The 20,184-nt window shown below is 36.9% G+C and overlaps 2 protein-coding genes across 2 annotated transcripts in view; both read left to right on the top strand.

Annotated features, from left to right (window-relative positions):
• LOC107559224 (transportin-1-like) overlaps positions 1-2,972 on the top strand; it is a 22,244-nt gene extending 19,272 nt beyond the window's left edge. Inside the window, exons 17-21 of the mRNA XM_016242972.1 lie at positions 1,066-1,141; positions 1,230-1,329; positions 2,105-2,179; positions 2,293-2,435; positions 2,520-2,972. Of these exons, the coding sequence (XP_016098458.1) occupies positions 1,066-1,141; positions 1,230-1,329; positions 2,105-2,179; positions 2,293-2,400 (359 nt within the window). The 3' untranslated portion in view covers positions 2,401-2,435; positions 2,520-2,972. The remainder of the gene's footprint in view (positions 1-1,065; positions 1,142-1,229; positions 1,330-2,104; positions 2,180-2,292; positions 2,436-2,519) is intronic.
• Positions 2,973-6,360: 3,388 nt separating this feature from the next.
• LOC107559245 (transmembrane protein 104-like) overlaps positions 6,361-20,184 on the top strand; it is a 61,510-nt gene continuing 47,686 nt past the window's right edge. The window contains exons 1-7 of the mRNA XM_016242992.1: positions 6,361-6,404; positions 6,607-6,669; positions 8,562-8,683; positions 13,466-13,547; positions 14,793-14,889; positions 14,988-15,068; positions 20,019-20,118. Of these exons, the coding sequence (XP_016098478.1) occupies positions 6,402-6,404; positions 6,607-6,669; positions 8,562-8,683; positions 13,466-13,547; positions 14,793-14,889; positions 14,988-15,068; positions 20,019-20,118 (548 nt within the window). The 5' untranslated portion in view covers positions 6,361-6,401. The remainder of the gene's footprint in view (positions 6,405-6,606; positions 6,670-8,561; positions 8,684-13,465; positions 13,548-14,792; positions 14,890-14,987; positions 15,069-20,018; positions 20,119-20,184) is intronic.

Genomic DNA, 20,184 nt, shown 5'->3' with positions numbered 1-20,184 from the left:
TAAGATTTTTTTTTTTCAAAGATCAAAGTATTGTGAAATACTACAATTTAAAACAACAATATTCAAAGCTGAATTTTCAGCATCATTACGCCAGTCTTCAGTGTCACATGATCCTTCAGAAATCCTTCTAATATAATGATTTGATGTTCAAAATAATTTATTGTTGAAAACGGTTGCTTAATATTTTTGTGAAAACACTTTCAGAATTAAATGAATAAGTATTTTGAAATGGAAATATTTTCTAAAATAGATTTTTTTACTTTATTCAGTAAGGGTGTATTAAATTAAATCCCCTTAAGTCTTACTGACCTTGAACTTTTGAACATCAGTGTATATCCTGCAAAAATGTTTGTATGCAAGTATGACCTTTTTGAGCTCCTCGTCTCTCTTGTCCTCAGGCTGTATGCAGGATATGGTTCTGTACCTGCCGGAGTTGATTCCTCACCTGATCCAGTGTCTCTGTGATAAGAAAGCGCTGGTCCGCTCCATCGCCTGCTGGACTCTGAGCCGCTATGCACACTGGGTGGTCAGCCAGCCGCCAGACTCCTACCTCAAACCCCTCATGACCGAGCTGCTCAAACGCATCCTCGACAGCAACAAGAGGGTTCAGGAGGCCGCCTGCAGGTATGTTAAAGAAAATACAGCCTTCAGACCAAAATAACGGATCTTAAATTGGACCATGTCTTTCTTTTGTAGCCTTTAACGTCTGTCCTGTGTAAATTTGGACAGCTACTTGATATTTAATTTGTATGTCTGGTGTTTTTCCAGGTACGGAGATGCAGCCGTTTGTGGCCTTGGTTCTCAATAACCTTGTGGAGATCATCAACAGACCGAATACACCCAAAACTCTGCTGGAGAACACAGGTAAATGCATACAGCAAGCATACTGCATAAAATCACACTAAAGGTATGATGAACTCCAAAACAGACATTTGAAACCTGAATTATCTGTGGAAAGTGGTGTTCTGATTTCTATAGCTGTAACTGCAGCCATTTTTTAGCTTAACACACTCATGGCCCTTGTACCTTTTTTTTGTTGTTTTTTTTGGTGTGTGTGTGAAACAGCCATTACGATTGGTCGGCTGGGATATGTGTGCCCACAGGAAGTTGCCCCCATGTTGCCACAGTTCGTTCGCCCTTGGTGAGATGTTGATTAAATTAGTGTGATTTAAACTACAAAATCTACTAAACTTCTGAAATAAACGGCTCTCTTTATTTTTTCAACGCAGGTGCACGTCACTTAGAAACATTCGGGACAATGAAGAGAAAGACTCGGCCTTCAGGGGCATTTGCGTAATGATTGGGGTAAATCCTGGAGGAGTCGTACAGGTGAGAGGATACAGGGGAAATCATTCAAGACCAAATCTGTTATGCAATTTAAGAGCCGAGTTATTATACATTTTTATATTTATTTGATGTGATTTAATACATTTATTGCCCATAGCAAAATCTATGTACCCAATCATTAGAATAAATACAATAAAATCACACTAGAAAATGTAAGGTAAATTGATATTTTTATTTAACTTCATTATTTTAAATGAACAATTTAAAAATAAGTTGAATTTAGCTCTTTTACTGTCTAAATGTAATGACGTTCATACTGTATAGCAATATCAGAAACAAAAGCAATATAAATATAATTTGTCTTTTTCCTCTACATTCTCTTATGTGCTTAAAATAAGAATATATATAATTTATTAAATTAAAATAAATGTAAATAATAAATTGGGTTTTTGGGCTAAAGTTTCCATACTCTGTAGCAATATCAAAAAATAAAACCAATATAAATATAATTACATAATTTGTGTATAATTTTTCTCTGTATTCTCTTATGTACTTACTACCATAAAATATAAATAGAATTAATATAATTTATTAAATTTAAATAAATAAATTCTAATAGTGAGTTGGGCTTAACGTTCCATACTGTATAACAATATCAGAAAAAAATATATAATGTGCGTTTTCTCTGCATTTTATGTACTAACTACCATGAAATGGAAAAATAATTTGTTATCTAAAAAACAAACAAAAACAATAAATTGAGTTGTTGGGCTAAAGAATACAGTTTGGCTTTAATGCAACTTTTTTTTGGATGCAGGACTTCATCTTTTTCTGTGACGCTGTGGCCTCCTGGGTAAATCCAAAAGACGATCTGAGGGACATGTTCTACAAGGTTCAAATACTCTTCTGTAACTAACAACTTTGATTTGATGGGTTTACGGTTGGCCAAGATAGAAGCACAGTTGTCTGCTATGCTTCAACAGATTTTGTCCATTTCTTGTCTAGATTTTGCACGGCTTCAAGGACCAGGTTGGTGGGGATAACTGGCAGCAGTTCTCTGAACAGTTTCCACCGCTGCTGAAGGAGAGGCTTTCAGCCTGCTATGGTGTGTAGACGCCGCCCCTGCTGACATGGGAACCAACTATTAGGTGAGAAGAGCCTCAGTGATAACGTAAAACATCAAACCAAAGCAGCTTTTGCCATGTGGTTGAACACATTGTTCTTATTTGCAGGTCAAATCTACGGGAGGGTTACTGGGGAACTCATCCATGTCTGTTTGTGGGAACTACCTGCTGTTAGAGCCAAAGACGTGTGACGGTTTGTGATCTGGAGCGATCCCGCTTCCTCCAGCTCTGTGCAAGAGGATTCGAAAGAGAGTTAATGTGAAATCAACCTTTTTACTGTCACAGTTTGGCTTCTGACTTGCTCCGAATGGGAATGAAAACTGTAGCTCAGGGATGTTGATCGGGAGGGAGGGTTCGTTCAGGCAAGATTCACCAGCTGCTTATTGGACAAAACGACGCCATTCAGTAGTCCAGCCTTAGCAAAGTCTGGCTTCTCAGCTAGATGCCAAAAGCACACACACAAACCGCAATGAGCGGCATGCATGCTTAAGGCAGACTGTGCCTAAACAAAATTTGTTTTCTTATAGCAACAGATCACCCGAAAATAAAAACTTTCAAGCTAACGTCGACGTGTGACGGTTTGTGATCTGGAGCGATCCCGCTTCCTCCAGCTCTGTGCAAGAGGATTCGAAAGAGAGTTAATGTGAAATCAACCTTTTTACTGTCACAGTTTGGCTTCTGACTTGCTCCGAATGGGAATGAAAACTGTAGCTCAGGGATGTTGATCGGGAGGGAGGGTTCGTTCAGGCAAGATTCACCAGCTGCTTATTGGACAAAACGACGCCATTCAGTAGTCCAGCCTTAGCAAAGTCTGGCTTCTCAGCTAGATGCCAAAAGCACACACACAAACCGCAACGAGCGGCATGCATGCTTAAGGCAGACTGTGCCTAAACAAAATTTGTTTTCTTATAGCAACAGATCACCCGAAAATAAAAACTTTCAAGCTAACGTCTCAAAACAAGTGTATATCATCTTTAAGATGTCGAATAGCACAATTACTCTTTTTACATATATAACAAAAAGTGCATTATAGCTGCAAATAGGACAAAAGTTCTGATTTTAAAGTATACTTATGCAGTGTTTTCCCAATCTCCTGAAGCCATGCAAAGGTTTGCTCGAGAAACTGGCTGAAGTTAAGTAGTTATTCGCTAAAAGTGACACGGCATACGTTTTTCTTAGTGAAAACTTGTACCTTTTAAAGTCACTATCAGCTTTTGTGTTTCATGGAAAATTTTCATTTTTGGGTGCACTTTCGTTTGAAAAACTGCTAATCATAAAACAAGTTCTTAGGGTTGGCTAATGACAGAAGCATGCAACCATTATGACATAAGTACATATTTCTGAATTTTCTGCCTGCTTCATTTCTTTCCACGGCTCCATATTGCATCGAGCTATTTTTTCATTCCACGAAAAAAACGGCTTCCTTCATTTATTGCTGATAATTCTGCTGTAGCCAGTAAAGGAATCATAATGGAGTTGCTGATTTAGGTCACGTAATGTTTCGCTACGCACATACCTTGTTTTGTTTTCGCTTTACTTTTTGCTAATCTAAAACGCGCATAGCAAGAAAGGCAATGAGGTGTCTTGATAAAATGACAAGTAATTGATCGCTGTGATCTGCAGTCTGTATTTAAGCATTATTATTCCTTTTTGTGTTGCAAACGTTACGTAAAGATTGATCCTGCACCAAAAATTCACTGTAGAGATCGAGTTTTTGCCTCTGCTGCTTTAAAATAAATGATAGGGATTTAAATAACTATAATGCTTAAGGAACTTTAGTTAGTGGCATTATTGATATGCACTTTCTCTTATAAGGACTGTCGGTTTCCCCCTCAAAGATGGGAATCTAGTGAAGTTATGAAAGCTGTTGTTAAGAGTAAGAATGCTTGGCTTGTGTAAGGACAATCTAATTATCACGTGAAAAAGAAAGCGGTTTCTTTAATGAGCTTAAATTTAACACGAGTATAATTTTAGCAAAGAGAACTAACCTGTGTTAATAGCATGTTAATGTGGTAAGATTCTCCAGTCTACACAATATGCAGCTGTCCTTGTACTAGACAGACTAATGAATTGTGGGAAAACGCAGTAATGAGGAGCGCGGTGTTAGCGAGTAGACGTTTGATTTCAAGGATATGTCATTGGAAGTACATCATTCTGTGTCGAAGGGGTTTAGAATTTAGGAGAGGTTACCCAAATCTTTCCCCCCCCCGTATTTTTAGTTGTTTAGAACATATTTTAGCTGTTGTCGTGGTTTTAAATGCCTGTTTAAGCAATATGCACGTTCATCTCTACGAATGACAGTTGCATCTAAGGTTTATTCTCTCATTATTAAACACTAGCTCTGACAATCTCATTTTTAAAACGAATACATTTTTGTAAGCTGCTCCACCCGCCAGGGTTTTTTTTCCCCCCCTCGTTTAGATGTATTTCACAGATTTGATAAGCAATCCTGTTAGACATTTAATTCATGGTAAGAGAACTCAAGTTTAACCTTAAAATGCAAAGTGGATATTAAAATATTGTGTGGTCAGATTTTGAAATCATGCTGTATTTAGAATTGGTTACCTAAAACGTCAAATGGAAAGCCTCACTTTCTAAATGATTAATGCACTGATGCATTTGCTCCTGTTACTGTAATGACATTATGCTGCCAAGTAGACCTGTGTTCCACCAAGACCTTATCTTTAATTTTTTTTTTTACTTTTGCATTTTATTTAAAATCGATTTAAGTATTTTTGTTTGTGTTTAATGTATTTTGTTTTGTGCACTTGCACAAAGATTTTTTTTTAGACTTTAAAAGTTTTCCTTTTTGCTTTCTTTTTGTTTTAAAGAATTTTTTTTTTTTAGTTTATTTGCGATGGAGAAATGCGTTTAGCTTATGATTTTCAGAAAGTCTGCTGAAGCATTATGATGTTTTCCTCACCCTTCCCAGTCCTCAGTTTGGCTGTTGTTTTTTCACTAATCACCTTTCTTCAAATTCTCTGAATGGGGAAATAAACATTTTCTGTCAAAGCGTGGTCTCTGATTTTTCTCCTTCAGCTGTTTAGATGTTGACAGTTGTCTAGAAACAGAAACCCAAATGCATGTGCTAGTGACATTATTGTGCACTTAATTGAATGCCAATCACATTTCTCCCAAATAATTAAAATCCATAGAGTATGACAACTGAAATCACTCAGCCCCCTTTCTATATGGAAATTGTCTAAATGTTTTATGAATTCGGATAAGGTAAGATTGTTACATTAAGTCCCATTTTAGCACAGTATTATTAACACTAGCATAGTGATTACAAATCAGTGTCCTAATCAGATTTGTATTGATCAAGGAATCCTGTAAAAAAAGTAAAGGTAAGTGTATATTAGAATGATTTCTGAAGGATCATGTGACACTGAAGACTGGAGTAATGATGCTGAAATTTCAGCTTTGCCATCGCAGGGATAAATTACGTCTTATTAAAATAGAAAACTGTTCTTTTAGGTTTCACAATATTAATCTTTTTACTGTATTTTTGATTCAATAAATGCAGCCTTGATGAGCATGAGACTTCTTTAAACCAATGTAAAATCTTAGTGATCAGAGTGCACTGATAAGATATTTGCAACGAATAGAATAAAATAAAAAATACTGAAGTTGTACATCGCACATGGCCGAATAACGTAAAATCTTTTTTCATCCAACCAACCAATCAGCAAACACTTCTGATCTGCTACGCCCCACCCACTTCCGCAGGAGCCGTTTTCTGCTGGCGTCCTGTGTGCGGTTTAATTTTAATAGATATGTTTTCCCAAACAGAAGAACTAATGCAGCCTGTCTTAATTATCCGCTAATGAGTTATTACGTCGCATTTGCTCGCGAGCTGCGTCGCTGATTCATTTCTAACGCCTCGTTCATTTCTAACTAACGTTATAACCACAGTCGGTGACAGGTGAGCCTTTACTTTCAGCTATCTGACTGATTTGAAAAAGTTTTCTCTCCGAGTATGATATCACTATGGTGAGACTGTCACACAAAGCATCGTAGAGACATTAAGAAATGCAGTACATCCTTTTTAAATCTGCCATATTCTGTGACCACTGAGTGAATATAACATAAACAACGGTTGACACTAGTCATGCTACTCTGGCCTAACGTTACTCATGTCCCTTTGGCAAAATTGTGGTGTATTAAATATTAAACCAGACTTTTCTTTCTTCAGGGTGGTAATCTTTCGGAGATGGCTGGGGGCATTACAGAAACAGGGGAGCCTTACTCACTATTTGTAAGTATTACATTTGACCAAGTGGTTGTACATGGAGTAGATATTGATTGACCTACTTTACATATACACACTGGTCAGTTGAACTAATTCTGTACACTCAGCTCTTTGAGTGAGTGACTTGACATGTGGCCAGGTATGGTGACCTATACTAGGAATTAGTGCTCTGCATTTAACCCATCCAAAGTGCGCAACACACACCCGGAGCAGTGTTTTTGCTGCGGCACCCGGGGAGCAGTTGGGGGTTCGGTGCCTTGCTCAAGGGCACCTCAGTCGTGGTATTGAAGATGGGAGAGCGCGCTGTACATTCACTCCCCCCACCTACAATCCCTGCCGGTACGAGACTCAAACCCGCAAGGGTTACGAGGCCGACTCTCTAACCATTAGGCCACAACTTCCCCATGATACTGTCTTGTGACCGTATCATGGTACTGCGAACCATCAGGTCCGGTTGTGTCATGTCATGCATGTGACATGGTTTCTGTTGCTTCCTACCTGCATTCATAAAATAGTTCAAGACTTTAAGATCCTGTAATTTTTAAGAGCAATGACTGACACCCACTGAAATGTAGTTCTGTTTTCAGTCTTTCTTAGGCTTTGATTACCAGATAATGCAAGTTAACCGTTGTCATAAGAGCTTTAGGTGCCTTTATGTCACTGTAAGTCATGTGATTTGAACAATTCACTTTGTGTTACTTATTTAAAAAGGAAATTAAAGCTTAGGAAACAGGAGAAACATACCTTGCATGGTTTAAATCAGCAGAAACCAGCACATGATCCAGACTCATGTGTTTTTGGCATGTAGTCTTGTGGTTTACTTGAGCTCATTTTCCCATCTGACAATATGGGAAAATGGCTAGACATTTGAACAGAGTAATTGTGTTAAATTTAACAGCACTAAATATATTTTTATAAAATCTGTAACTAAAACTAACAAAGTGTGGAAACTGTGGAAGACCATTTGTGTCTCACGATTAAACGAGTTTATATCTTATAATTCTGTCTTTTTGTCTCATAATTCTGAGACGATGTGAGATATAAACTCAGAATTGCGAGGAAAAAAAAAAGTCAGAATTTGCTAAATATAAACTTGCAATTGCGAGGGAAATTATTATTTTTTTTATTCCGTGGCTGAAGCAAAAACCAAATTGCAAAATATAAATTTAGAAATTCGGAGAAAGTCAGAATTGTGAGATAACGCAAGCTGCAGTTACCTTAATAATTATAGAATACTAATAAAAATTAAATTAATTAAAAACCATTCGAACTAAACTGGCTTTAGGACCGGCGTTTAATTTTGTAGACGGTTTAAGATCTGTAATGCAGAGTATTTTTATTGCTCCCAACTACAAAAAAAATATGCATTGGCCTTCATTTGAAAACTCTTCGAAAAGAATCCTCTTGAAATAAGAGGAAATAAATCAGTACGTTTACAGTAAGGTACATAATGTGTCAGCACGAGTGTACAGCATTTCTGCTATCTCCTTTGTTTTGCTCACGTTGGTTAATGGGAAGTATTTTTTAAGATGATCAATAAGGGAAGTGCTCATCAGTTTCTAATGGAATCAACAGTAAATTTTGTTAGTTAAGCTCATGACTAATTTACAGTAGACTGTATTGATTAATACGTGACTTGTGCACTCAAGTGGGAGAAAATGCAGTGCATTTCAAATGAGTTATCACATACATCAGCTTATTGAATTGCATGATGGTGATTCATTCCAGACTCATCCTCTTTGCAAGGAAGTAGAACAGATAACATAGACAGATGATGTGTAATGGGGCCCCTTTGTGTGTGAAAACTTGAGTGCCTCTTGTAATTCATTTTCTATGCATCTGTGATCTTTGAAAACTTTTGAATCTGCTATAGACATGTTTGTTTTGTGTTCATGTAGGTTGGCCTGGTGTACATGTTCAATCAAATTGTTGGCACTGGTGCCCTGACCATGCCCAAGGCCTTTGCAGCAGCTGGTTGGGTTGTCAGCGTCTCCCTCATCTCATTTTTGGCTTTTATAAGGTATGTTCTACCTCTCGGCTCTTTTTTTTTTATCCATCACACTCCCTTTCTTCCTCTCTTTTTCTATCTTAAAGGGATAGTACACAAAAAAGAGAAATTGCCATCATTTACTCACCCTCAAGTTGTTCCAAATAGGGCTGCACGATTAATCGAATGCGATTGTCATACGCATTTTGATAGTAATGCCGGTTCTGTAATCAGCAGGAAATTATCATCACGTGCTTTCAGATGGAGCAGAATTTACTACACAGAGCCGTAGTTCACTGACAAGTTACGCAAAAAAATCAAAAGTTTGAGATATGTAGAGACCTAAGTGGATCCCATATGTGTGAAGTCCACGGTATAGCCTCAGAGCCCGTGATTCCCCGGCAGACTTTCTGCTATTTTCCAAGAGGGTTACAATCACCTCTGATCTTCCATATGCACCTAAACGGTTGTTCATATGTGTAAGTGCTTCCGAAACCTCCTTCGGGAAGGATGGGGCTTCCACAACGTCCCTGTTCCAAGTGGTACGGGTACGTTTTCCTAGTGTTATCCAGTGTTACTGAGTGGGTAGTGCCATAGCAGCAGTAGCTGGTCTTCTTGTGGTAAGCCCTGGCCTGCGCCAAAAAGTAGGAGCGCAGGCCTCCACAGGACACTGGAAGGGGCAGTAGCTATGGCCCTTTGGTAGGGATCCCAATTCGTCAGTCATCCGACGTGACGTCGAGAGTGACCGACTGAAAGGGAACGTCTCGGTTACATATGGTAACCCTCGTTCCTTGAAGGAGGGAAAGGAGACGTCATGTCCCGTCGCCATAGCTTCTGTACCACCGCTGAGCGGCCGGTTCACCGGCTCGGCTCCTCAGCGAAAACCTGAATATGCGCTGCACTAGCTGCCTACTTATACTCACGCTGTGATCAGCGACAGCTGAATGCAATAATCGCATGCCAATGTGCATTGGCTTGTTTAGTTTACACTCGAAGTGGATAGGTCTCTCTAAGCGAGATCCCAATTCATCGGTCATCCGACGTGACGTCTCCGTTCCCTCCTTCAGGGAACGAGGGTTACCATACGTAACCGAGACGTTTTCAACAGTTGTCAACCATGGACATTTGTTTCTTCTGGTGTTTTTCAGAAACAATGGTCTCTTTACTGTCCTGGAGCTGTGACATTAATTGTCATAAAAGTGTCTTAAGGACTGTTCCACAGGTGCATGAGCAATAATGAAAAACATTGTTTAAACCCTTTCCAATAGACACATGTAAAGATTATTTGGATTGTACAAAGTTATCTTAAAATACAGTATACAAAAAGAAATCGTTCGCGATAATGACAGCTGTTTGCATAGCTTCGGCTCTGTGAAGTAAATGCTGCTCCATCTGAAAGCATGTGAAAATACCACATTTAATAACATATTTTTACTCAACTCACTTCATAATGTCAGTCGAGTGTTTGAAATAAATCCTTCTGTGAGATGATGTGGCTTCTTACACCGAATAAGGCACGCAACATATTTCATAGTATTTAAGCAGTGATAAAGGCATTGCTTTATAAATATACTTTATTTTAATTAAAATTATAATAATAAGAACTATAATAAGATAGATAAACCGTATATTACCGTAGTCGTGTGTTTATTAGTCACGTTGAATCAATGAAAGCAGTTAAATCTTCTGTTTATTCAGCTGCAGCGATAGGCATTTTCTGGATTTCTTCTGCGAGGTGTATTTGGAGTTTCAGCGCGAGAGCGCCCTCTGGCCTTTGGATGGAGATTTACTGCTGATCACAGAACCGTGCTTCATTGAAAGATACGCATGACGCTTCTGTCGATTCGCGATCTCGATTCCATTTCGATTTATCGTGCAGCCCTAGTTCCAAACCTGTATGAGTTTCAACCAAGGAATAGTTTTGGGTGAATTATTTCTTTAAGATTGCAAAAACTGACTTCTATCAGTTGCTGGGTTTTGTTTTATCTCTGTGTTTTTTTTTGGTGAGCCATATAAACGAGCCTTGAGCATTTTTAGGTTCAAAAAAGTGCATTAAGGCTTGTTCACACCAATAAAGATAACTATTATGATAACTGTGACAATAACGATAAGCATCCACACCAAAGCACGGCAGTTTTCTGTTAATTTATAAGTGCGCTACAGTTTTGTCATCTGCCGCTTTATATGCTCAAGCTCTTTAAAGCAGGATAGATTCTGATTGACTGTCAATGTTTTTATATTCATCAGCTGGGGGAAAAAACATTCTGGAAGTGATTCCAATGATATCATTCTTCAGTGTCATTATCGTTATAGTTGTGGTGTGGACTTCACAATTATCACAGAATTAGGACAATAATTAAAACCTAAAGTCCTTAGTGTAAATAGGCCTTTAATGCTGTGATAAACCAGGGTTCACATTGCCAAACAGCAATATAACGGAATCAATGATTCAATCAAATGATTACTATGCACATGAATGTAAGTATTGTATCTTATGTAAAAAATTTGAGAATAAGTGGTAGAATGCATAAACAGTAGCATCCTTTATGAACTTGAGGAGAACTGCCTTCATACATCCACTACAAATCACCTTGATACTAGTAAAGGATGTGTTTATACTTGTAGTTTGATTCTTATGGTTCTTTTGGTCCAGAACAAAAAAGAAAAGGATTTATTTAATCCTGGTTTGCTTGGCATTTACACTGTCATTTTTAACACACAAAACGACACCGTCACAGCTTGATTGAACAGCTTTTATGACATATAGTTTGTGTTCTGGTCTAAATGCACTCATATGTGTGTACAAATAATGCTGCTTTACCAGCTTGTAACTCGCAAAGAGCTTGTAAAATGTGTTACTGTAAGTCAAAACGGCACGTTTGGTCCGTGTTGCATTTATATTTCAGTCAGAGTTCAGAAACTTGTTTCATGTGCACCAGAGTTTAAATACACTCTAAAAGTCATCAAAATGGGTCAGAAATTAAAGCTCTGAGAAAACATTTAGCAGCATTTGTTTTCAGAAACCACTAGGTTTGGTCGTTTTTCTTTTGCTGTTTTCTTATTGCGAGTCTTAAGTGCATACCTTGCTGCTAGGCTTGATTATTTTGGGGGTTTCACGTCAGGCTGTGCGTATTAGCTTTCCATCAATATTCTTTGTAGTGGTTTGCCAAACAGGGTTAGAATGAGTCTCCAATTTGCATGTAGTTAGGGCATGAATTTTAATTCTCTACCTCATCTTGTGTGCAGTGTGAGAGCACAGCTATTTCTCTCTGTCACTCGTTCATCTTTAGCTGACATCTCAACCCTGTTACCGCTGCTGCTGGTGCTGCGGCCATCAAATCACATTTATCACCTCTGCCCAACCTGCCAGCTCTCTGAGTCACTGACAGAGCCCAGGGGAGAGTTATGAGTGTTTAGATGAAACAGGATGGAGCTGTATATCAATGAAAAAGACCAGACAACAGTGGTCTTTAAATACAGGTTATAGGAGGAGATGTAATATATGACATACTAGGGCTGTCAAAAAAAAAATTGAATTTCAAGTATTCGTCGAATAAAAAATAAATCCACATTCGAATGCAAAAAAGTTGCATTCCAATTTAAGGTCTGCGTCAGCCGTCAGGCAGCCTTATCAGTGGCGCACGAGATGCGATGATGATGTATGTGTCATTGATTGCATTTGAATGCTTTTGTTAGTTTGTTAGTTCATTCAATACATTGCGGAAAACGAGAGCATCAGTGTGGAGAAGTTGTTTTATGTCAAAACTGAAACCAAGCCGTTCACACAGAATGCATATTTATCACATTTTCTAGAGGGACATCTATCAGCTTTGCACTCGCGTCTCGCAGAGAGTGGCATGTTTAAAAAGCCATGGAAAATTAATGCAAGTTCAACTTTTAAAAAAACATGTCTAAAGACATTATGGCGTTTTTTCCCCATCCCACTTGTATCTCATGTTTTTAAATGAAGAAAGTAGCCTACTCTTTGTGATTGGTTTTCGGTCCTTTGTATTAAACTATACATACATGCTTGGTGATGTTTTTTTTTCTTCTAATTGTTTAAGCAACTTTATTAATTATATATGGTTTATAAACATTATTTTAAACATTATGCACTTTTTTCCCAAAGATGGTCGTGTTATTTTATTACGCTTTGAAAAAATGTGCATAATATTTTGACTATTCATAACTGAAATTGCCTTTTAAATTCAAATATAATTAGAATTTTGATAATATTTAAGTAGAAAATTCTAATTTAGTTTTTCAGTCATTTTGACAGCCCTATGACATTCAGTCCTAGTGCAAAATATGCAACTGTTTTATATAGTTAAAAGTCTGTGTGTTTGTGTATAATAAAACATAAAAATATGTATTTAATTTTCTGGTTTAAGTAGATATTATCGGTTATTTATTCTTTTCTTTTTTTTTTCTTCCTAGGACTGCACTAGGACTGAATGATATTATATAGATAAAAGTCTGTGTGTTTGTGTATAATAAAACATAAAAATATGTATTATTTTATTTTCTGTTTTAAGTAGATATTATCGGTTATTTTGTTTCTTTTTTTTTTCTATTGACCCCAACATACATCATTTCAAATGGGGAAACAAACATATTGCATTTAGTGGGAAAAAAATATATAATCTTTTTTGTTTGGTCTTTAAAATAATATGCAAAACCGTGATTATCATTTTTTTATTTATTTTTTTTATTTTATGTTGCCTTTCAGGATTTTCTTTATGATACCAGCCAGTGGCTTGTCTCTATATTATGTTTTTCCTTATTCTTGTTTTTAACTCTTCTGTCTTCTCTCAGTTTCATGACCACCACATTTGTGATTGAAGCCATGGCCGCTGCCAATGCCCATCTGCGCTGGAAGAGGAGAGAACAGGAAGAGGTTGGTAACTAGATCAGTTTAATGCCAGCTGAATAAGAACATTATGTTCTTATTCAGTCTCAGGTCATTCCCTATGAAAATTATACTGATCTTGGAAATGTTGCACGTCCCACTGCAGGTAATCAAGCCAGAAAGTCGATGAAGCTTTGAACGAGACTGACCTATCAGTGAGTGAAACAGGGCCATTTAGGGCAGAAGTACTAAAATAGAGCTATTATGTGTTGAAGCAGACTCAGAACGAGGCCAATGCTCAGTATTATTCTAGTCTGTTGCACCAATACAAACAGAATATAGAAAACCTCTGTGGCAAACAATAAATTGGCCGATACAACTTTAAAAGCAAAATGTTTATATTTATATGTTATAGATCATCTCTTTTCTGCAACAGCATGTGTTGTGCATATATTATGTGTATGCTGAATAAGCATGCCATGACCAATTTTGCAGTTTAGCATGACAAATTGCTTCCTTGTTTTTGTTTGGCACATTATATTGTGCACACAGCTTTTCAGCTGAGTGAACTGAAGCAATAATCAAACATTTTCTCATAGAACGTCCTCTGTCAGTCATATTGAACATTGTCTTAAAAGGATACTTCACCAAAAATACAGATGTTATCCTTTACGTTCCAAACCTGTATGTTATTACCGCACAAAAGAAGGCTGAATTAAAGTACAATACAATGAAATTCAATGGGGACGAGTGCTGCAGAGATCCAAAATGAACAAAAAAAGCACCAAAGATGTGGAAAAAGATATTTTCAAAATCTTCTGAAGCCATACACTACCAATCAAACGGTAGTTCAAAATACAGTAAAAACAGTAATGTTGTGAAATATTACTGCAGTTTAAAATAATTGCTTTCTATTTGAATATAATATAAAATGTAATTTATTCCTGTGATGCAAAGCTGAATTTTCTGCGTCGTTACTCCAGTCTTCAGTGTCACATGATCCTTCAGAAATCATTCTAATATACTGATTTGCTACTCAAGAAACAGTATTGTTGAAAACGCTTGTGCTGCTTAATATTTTTGTGTGAACTGATACTTTTTTTTTTTCAAGATTCTTTGATGAATAGAAAATTCAAAAGAACAGCATTTATTTGAAATTCTAATAATCCACCCTTGCTGAATAAAAGTATTATATTCTTTCAAAAAACAGACCCCGGACTTTTTGGTTTTTGGTTATGAGCATGTTTGTTCAATTATTCAATTAACCATTTTTGTGGTCACAACCATTTTAAGGTTAGTGACAGCGACTCCAGCTCGGACTATTCAGATGATGACGTTGTTATCCGGGGACGTTCAGAACCCGTCGAAACGCGACCCATTCTCTCTGTCCGTAAGTGCTGTTTGCGTTGTTTTGTGTCTTTGTCAATAAATTGATTTGCAATGTCGAAATCTTAAGCTCAATGTTGGGTTTGTCATCTGATATAACAGAGCGTGCTGCGAATATAGACCACTTTGACATTGTCGAGAGAGTCGAGATGGGACAAATGGCCTCCATGTTTTTTAATAAAGGTAAGAGTTCTTGCATCATTATGTGCTACAATGTAATCTTCAGTTAAGACATTTAGCTTTATAAGGCTATTAAACAGACCTTAAGAGATGGCTGCCGAAGGTCAAGTTTTGCTGGAATGTTCAGTTACAGTGAACAAGGTTATTGGCTGCTAATGAGGTGTAATTAGAACTAGTTCAATTGCTTTTGGTTGTAATTGCCTCACTCTAGACCAGTTATCTACTTTAATGTAAGGAAAGGAGAGGCTTGCTTCAAGATGGAGAGCCCAGGTAATGAGAATCTTATGATGAATATGAAGAAGACTTGTTCACCTTGAACCACAGACCGAAGTGTCATTTATACAGATTCCTATTTTCAGGATTCTTGCCCTCCTAAGCATAATTTCACAAGGAGCGCTACGCAAAGGCTGACTCAACAGTCCCCAGAGCAGCCTTGTAATATCTCAACAGCATTGCTTTTGGCATCTTTTCCAAAACATCAAACAAAGGACGGAAATCAGAAATGGCATGCTGCTCTGTTCCATACAGGGCTGGAAATTTAACCAGGGGGCAAAAATGCCACCAAAATTCACAAAAGTCTTTACCTTTACACAATTAAACTGGATCTATTACAGCTGTTGTAATTAATGTCAAATGTGAAAATGAATAAGTTACGGCATATTTAGACCTGCTTACGTTTTACATGTTTTTTTTCAACGTTGAGCATTATAACCAATCACACACATTTCTGTTGAGCTTATGAATGTGATGACCAATCAGAGGTGTCACTGGGATTAGTCGCCGGTGAAGAAGAAATCATCTGAAAACACAGGAGTTTCAGTACACATGCTTACTAACTAAATTGTGCACTCTCGCAAATTCTTTCATCATAAGAGTAGATGCGATCTAAAGTTTAATTTTGCAGTGTAGGTAAACAGCCAAAGGACATAACTTAGAATGGGAGATGGATCGGTGTGTGAAAGCAAAGAGAAAAGCCATAGATGAAGTCACACAGACCCAGGCAGGTGCTGGTCATTTAAAAGCTAAATACAGAAAATATGATGAGGCATATCTCGCTCTCGGCTTTACTCAGCGTGTCTATACCGGACGTTACCTGTGCGTCCTATGCCTTAGCGGACAGCAAGAAACCCACAAAAAATAAGTACATAACAGAGAGAATAATAATAAGTTATTCTCCCTATGCTATTTTTCAATGTTTCAAGTGATGCAGGTGTTTTTTTTTCACTTTAAATGAAAAAAACATAAATTTTTCATAATGTTCAGTGAAATTATTTGGTAGTCTGAGGGGGGCGCAACCAAAAAAGTTTGAGAACCACTGGTCTAAAGTTAACAGACAGTGTTTAAAAAGTGCAGTCCACATGTTTACACACATGTTTATTACAGTGACTGAATTACCTAAAGTAGTGTGGTAAAGCAACAGATTTGTTTTTATATTTCTGCAATCTACTTTAGTTTGTGTGATTTGTTACTGACTTTCATATTAATGTTTACACCAGGCTTATTTGTAAGTGCTTTATGTTGTCATAATTATTACATTTTTACAAGGTTGAAAGTTCAACAAATCAGTCAATATACTGTGATTGTAGTTGTTAAATAAAAATGTCATTCATATCAATTTATGCATCACCTAATTTCATTGTAACATATAGGCCTGGCCTACAGAAAAGAACATTTATGTTTAATCTATCTGTATAGTATGACCAACACACTATTAATGATTTATAGCTTGTCTTTGTTGAATAATACAGAACATAAAGAGCTTTTAAAAAATAATTGCATATTAAATTGCAATATTGGTAAAAAAAATCGCGATTAGATTATTTTCCAAAATCGTTCAGCCCTAGTCCTTATTACCTTTCTGGGTCTTGAACGTGGTAGTTGCCTTGCTGTCTATGCAGGGTCAGAAAGCTCTCGGATTTCATAAAAAATATCTTAATTTGTGTTCAGAAGATGAATGAAGGTCTTACAGGTTTGGAACGACATGAGGGTTAGTAATTAATGACAGAACTATCCCTCCAACTTACATCTGAGTTAGCCTTACAAGAATATGAAGAGCTGTTTTCCCACTCAAATCATTTTTTAGGTATTCTATTAATGATGCTTAAAGATGGCACATTTATACGACAACTGCATTATGCAGTATAATGTAAATAGCCTAAATAAAGCAAATTCATTCCTGATATTTTTTTTAAATTTATTACAAAGAACTGTATAATGTTGTTTATTGCTCTTGTAATAAAGTGTCTAATAATGCTTATTAATTTTGATTAAACAGTTGGTGTAAATAAACTTGATATATGCATATTCAGAGAAATTTACTGGTAATAGTCTATAGTATTCTGATTAATTTAAGTAACCGGTTAAATAGTATTTGACACAAAAGGCAACACAGAAACAGTTAGTATTAAGGTAATTGTAAAAAATCCTCTTATAAGGATAAAAAAAAAAAAACACCCAGAAATCAATTCCAGGTGACAAATACTGCAATATAATGGAAAAGTACATTTCTGACCTTGGTTCCATGCGTCCACAGCATGTGAGGGCACACGGAACCCACTAGGTGGCGCACTCGTTACACCCTCCAACAAACCAGTGCTGCACTCACTTTTGATGAACACAAACACACTCTTGTAGCTTCAGAGCTTAGTGTTTCCTCAGCACGGACGTCACACACACACACACACGCTCTGTTGCCTCTACGTTATTCTATTAAGCGTGATGTGCTCGCTTTGCTCTGACCTGTCCCATTGTGGGATGGAGCGAAGTGGCCACTTTGGAGGTGCACTTGGGAGAAACTAATGACTACCTGAGCAGCATAGCAGACTCTGATCGTAAATGTATTAAATTGAAGCGTAACTCACTGTGAAGGAGATTAGTATAGTTAGTGTGACTATATTATTGACTGTAGCTTTAAATATAATACTCATTTGCCCTCCTGTCTTAGGACATGCGGTCTTTTTAATGCTAGTGCAATTGCTAAACGCAGCCTTTGTAAAGGGGGTGATCAATCCATGAGCTGCCATTCAGTGGGAAGAAACCACAGTCTTTTATGTGCCAAAATCAACGGTAGTTAGAGGCTTTAATGTTTGTGAATGGACTTAAGGATTGTCCAGGCAGGTGGAAGGTTGTTTTTAGAGAAAAAACAATCGGCGACTATTTGTTTGCAGTTTAAGGTTAAAGCAGAAAGTGAATTCGCATTGGTCTGAAATGACCAAGAGGAAGCCTGGCTTTCCCTTGTTTCATCATTGGACGGGTTTCTTCATGGCCGCTGGTTTATCAGGGATGTTCATAGTAACCTTCCCACTGACAGGTTGATTAGAAGTTAGCTTCGGATAATGTCACAGAGGAGATGGATTAGTTCATGATTGATTTTGTTTTTGTTGGTGCGTTGCTAAGACTATTACTTTTGGCTCATAATGCCCTTTGGTGCATAACTCGTCTTTCTCTGTTTATGTTACATGTATGATTGTGATTGATACCTTAAATCATGCAGCTCATTGAGAAGAGGTGTGCAATTACTTTTCAGAGTTATTAGACTTACAACTTTCAGCTGGTGGATAAAACTAGAACAAAATCCCATATTTTTGTCCATGCTCACTTTTTCCTGTTTTAATTTTTAGATTGCCTCACTTAGTTAGTTATTTTTTTTTTTACCCAAATTCACTTTTTAAAAACAGTAGTTTTTAATTTTTTAGTGTTTGATTTGAAATGTATTTAGAAAAAATATTCTAGAATTTTAATATGTTGTATATGCCATTCATCAGTTTTCAGCCATGACATGAAAATAATTACTAGCGTATCTAAATTGACCCACATTTTAGTTACCATTGCATCTCTATTACATTTACAAATGCGTAATGAAGCAAGAAGTTTGGATTTTAATTCAGATACATTTTTCAAAAATAATACAGAAACCTTAGTAACAGACTCACTTTTTCTCTTTTATAAAAATTTTTAAAATTGTAAAATAAGCACTTTGACTGTATTGGTGTTCATAATTTCCCGTGTTTTCTGCCAGGTTTTTGCCATTTCATTTTTGTAAAATAAACTGGAACCGGTTTTAAAAATTATATTATTAATTAACCTCAATATTATAATATTTAAATAACATGCTCACTCTTTCTCCTTTATGAATTTAGCTCTAAAATTTGTAAAATAAGCTCTGCAAGTGACTTTGCGTTCATAATTTCCCATGTTTTCTGCCAGGTTTTTGCCACTCATCTTCGTAAAACATACTGGAACTGATTTAAAAATTATATTCTTAATAAACCTCAATATTTAAAATAACATGCTCACATTTTCTCCTTTTATACATTTTACTTGACAAATTGTATAATAAGCACAGCAACTGAATTTCCCATGTTTTCGGCCAGGTTTTCGCCACTCATCTTCATAAAACGAACTGGAACTGAAAGCAACATTTGCTGCTTTTTTATGTGGAGGAAAAGATGACTCAATTAAGCTTATAAAAGAGTATATCTTAATTTTTTCTTTATTTAAATGTAGTTTTAATAGTCTGTTAGCTCTAGTCGACTTCAGAGTAATTAATGAGCTTATTGGTCGGTTGGACCGTTCAAGATGCTCGTAGGAGCTTCGGTGATGATGAATGTGTAATATGGTAAGCCCATGTGTTTCCTCTTGAATGCTCTCCATCTCATCTGCAACTGGCAGGGACTGAGTGATGGATGGATGGATGGATGGAGGAACAGGTGAAGAGGAGTGTGGGGTTAATGAAGAGAAGAGCAGGGGGAATTTTGTAATGAAGTGCTTGCTTCTTTAATTAGGATGATTTATACATGCGTTTAGTGGGTATAGAGTGTTGGGAGGAATCTTCTTGGGAATGATGCCCCCCATCTTCATGTTCAGTCAACATCTCCACCTGTTTGTATTTGAAGTGATGTTTTATGTAAAGCCATGAATCTTCAGAATGACAGATGATGCTTCTTTCTGCAGTTGGTGTCAACGTGTTCTACATCTGCATCATCGTGTACCTGTACGGAGACCTGGCCATTTATGCCGCTGCTGTACCTGTATCACTGATGGAAGTTGCATGGTGAGTTCAGGATATCCCATCTTATTGTTCTAGACATTAATTAATGAAACATCAGCTTTATGTTTT

This window comes from Sinocyclocheilus grahami, unplaced genomic scaffold (assembly GCF_001515645.1).
Source record: "Sinocyclocheilus grahami isolate Dianchi unplaced genomic scaffold, SAMN03320097.WGS_v1.1 scaffold679.1, whole genome shotgun sequence".
In the NCBI taxonomy this organism is placed as follows: domain Eukaryota; kingdom Metazoa; phylum Chordata; class Actinopteri; order Cypriniformes; family Cyprinidae; genus Sinocyclocheilus; species Sinocyclocheilus grahami.
The sequence above is the reverse complement of the archived record's forward strand: the minus strand, read 5'-3'. Positions and strand labels throughout refer to the sequence as shown.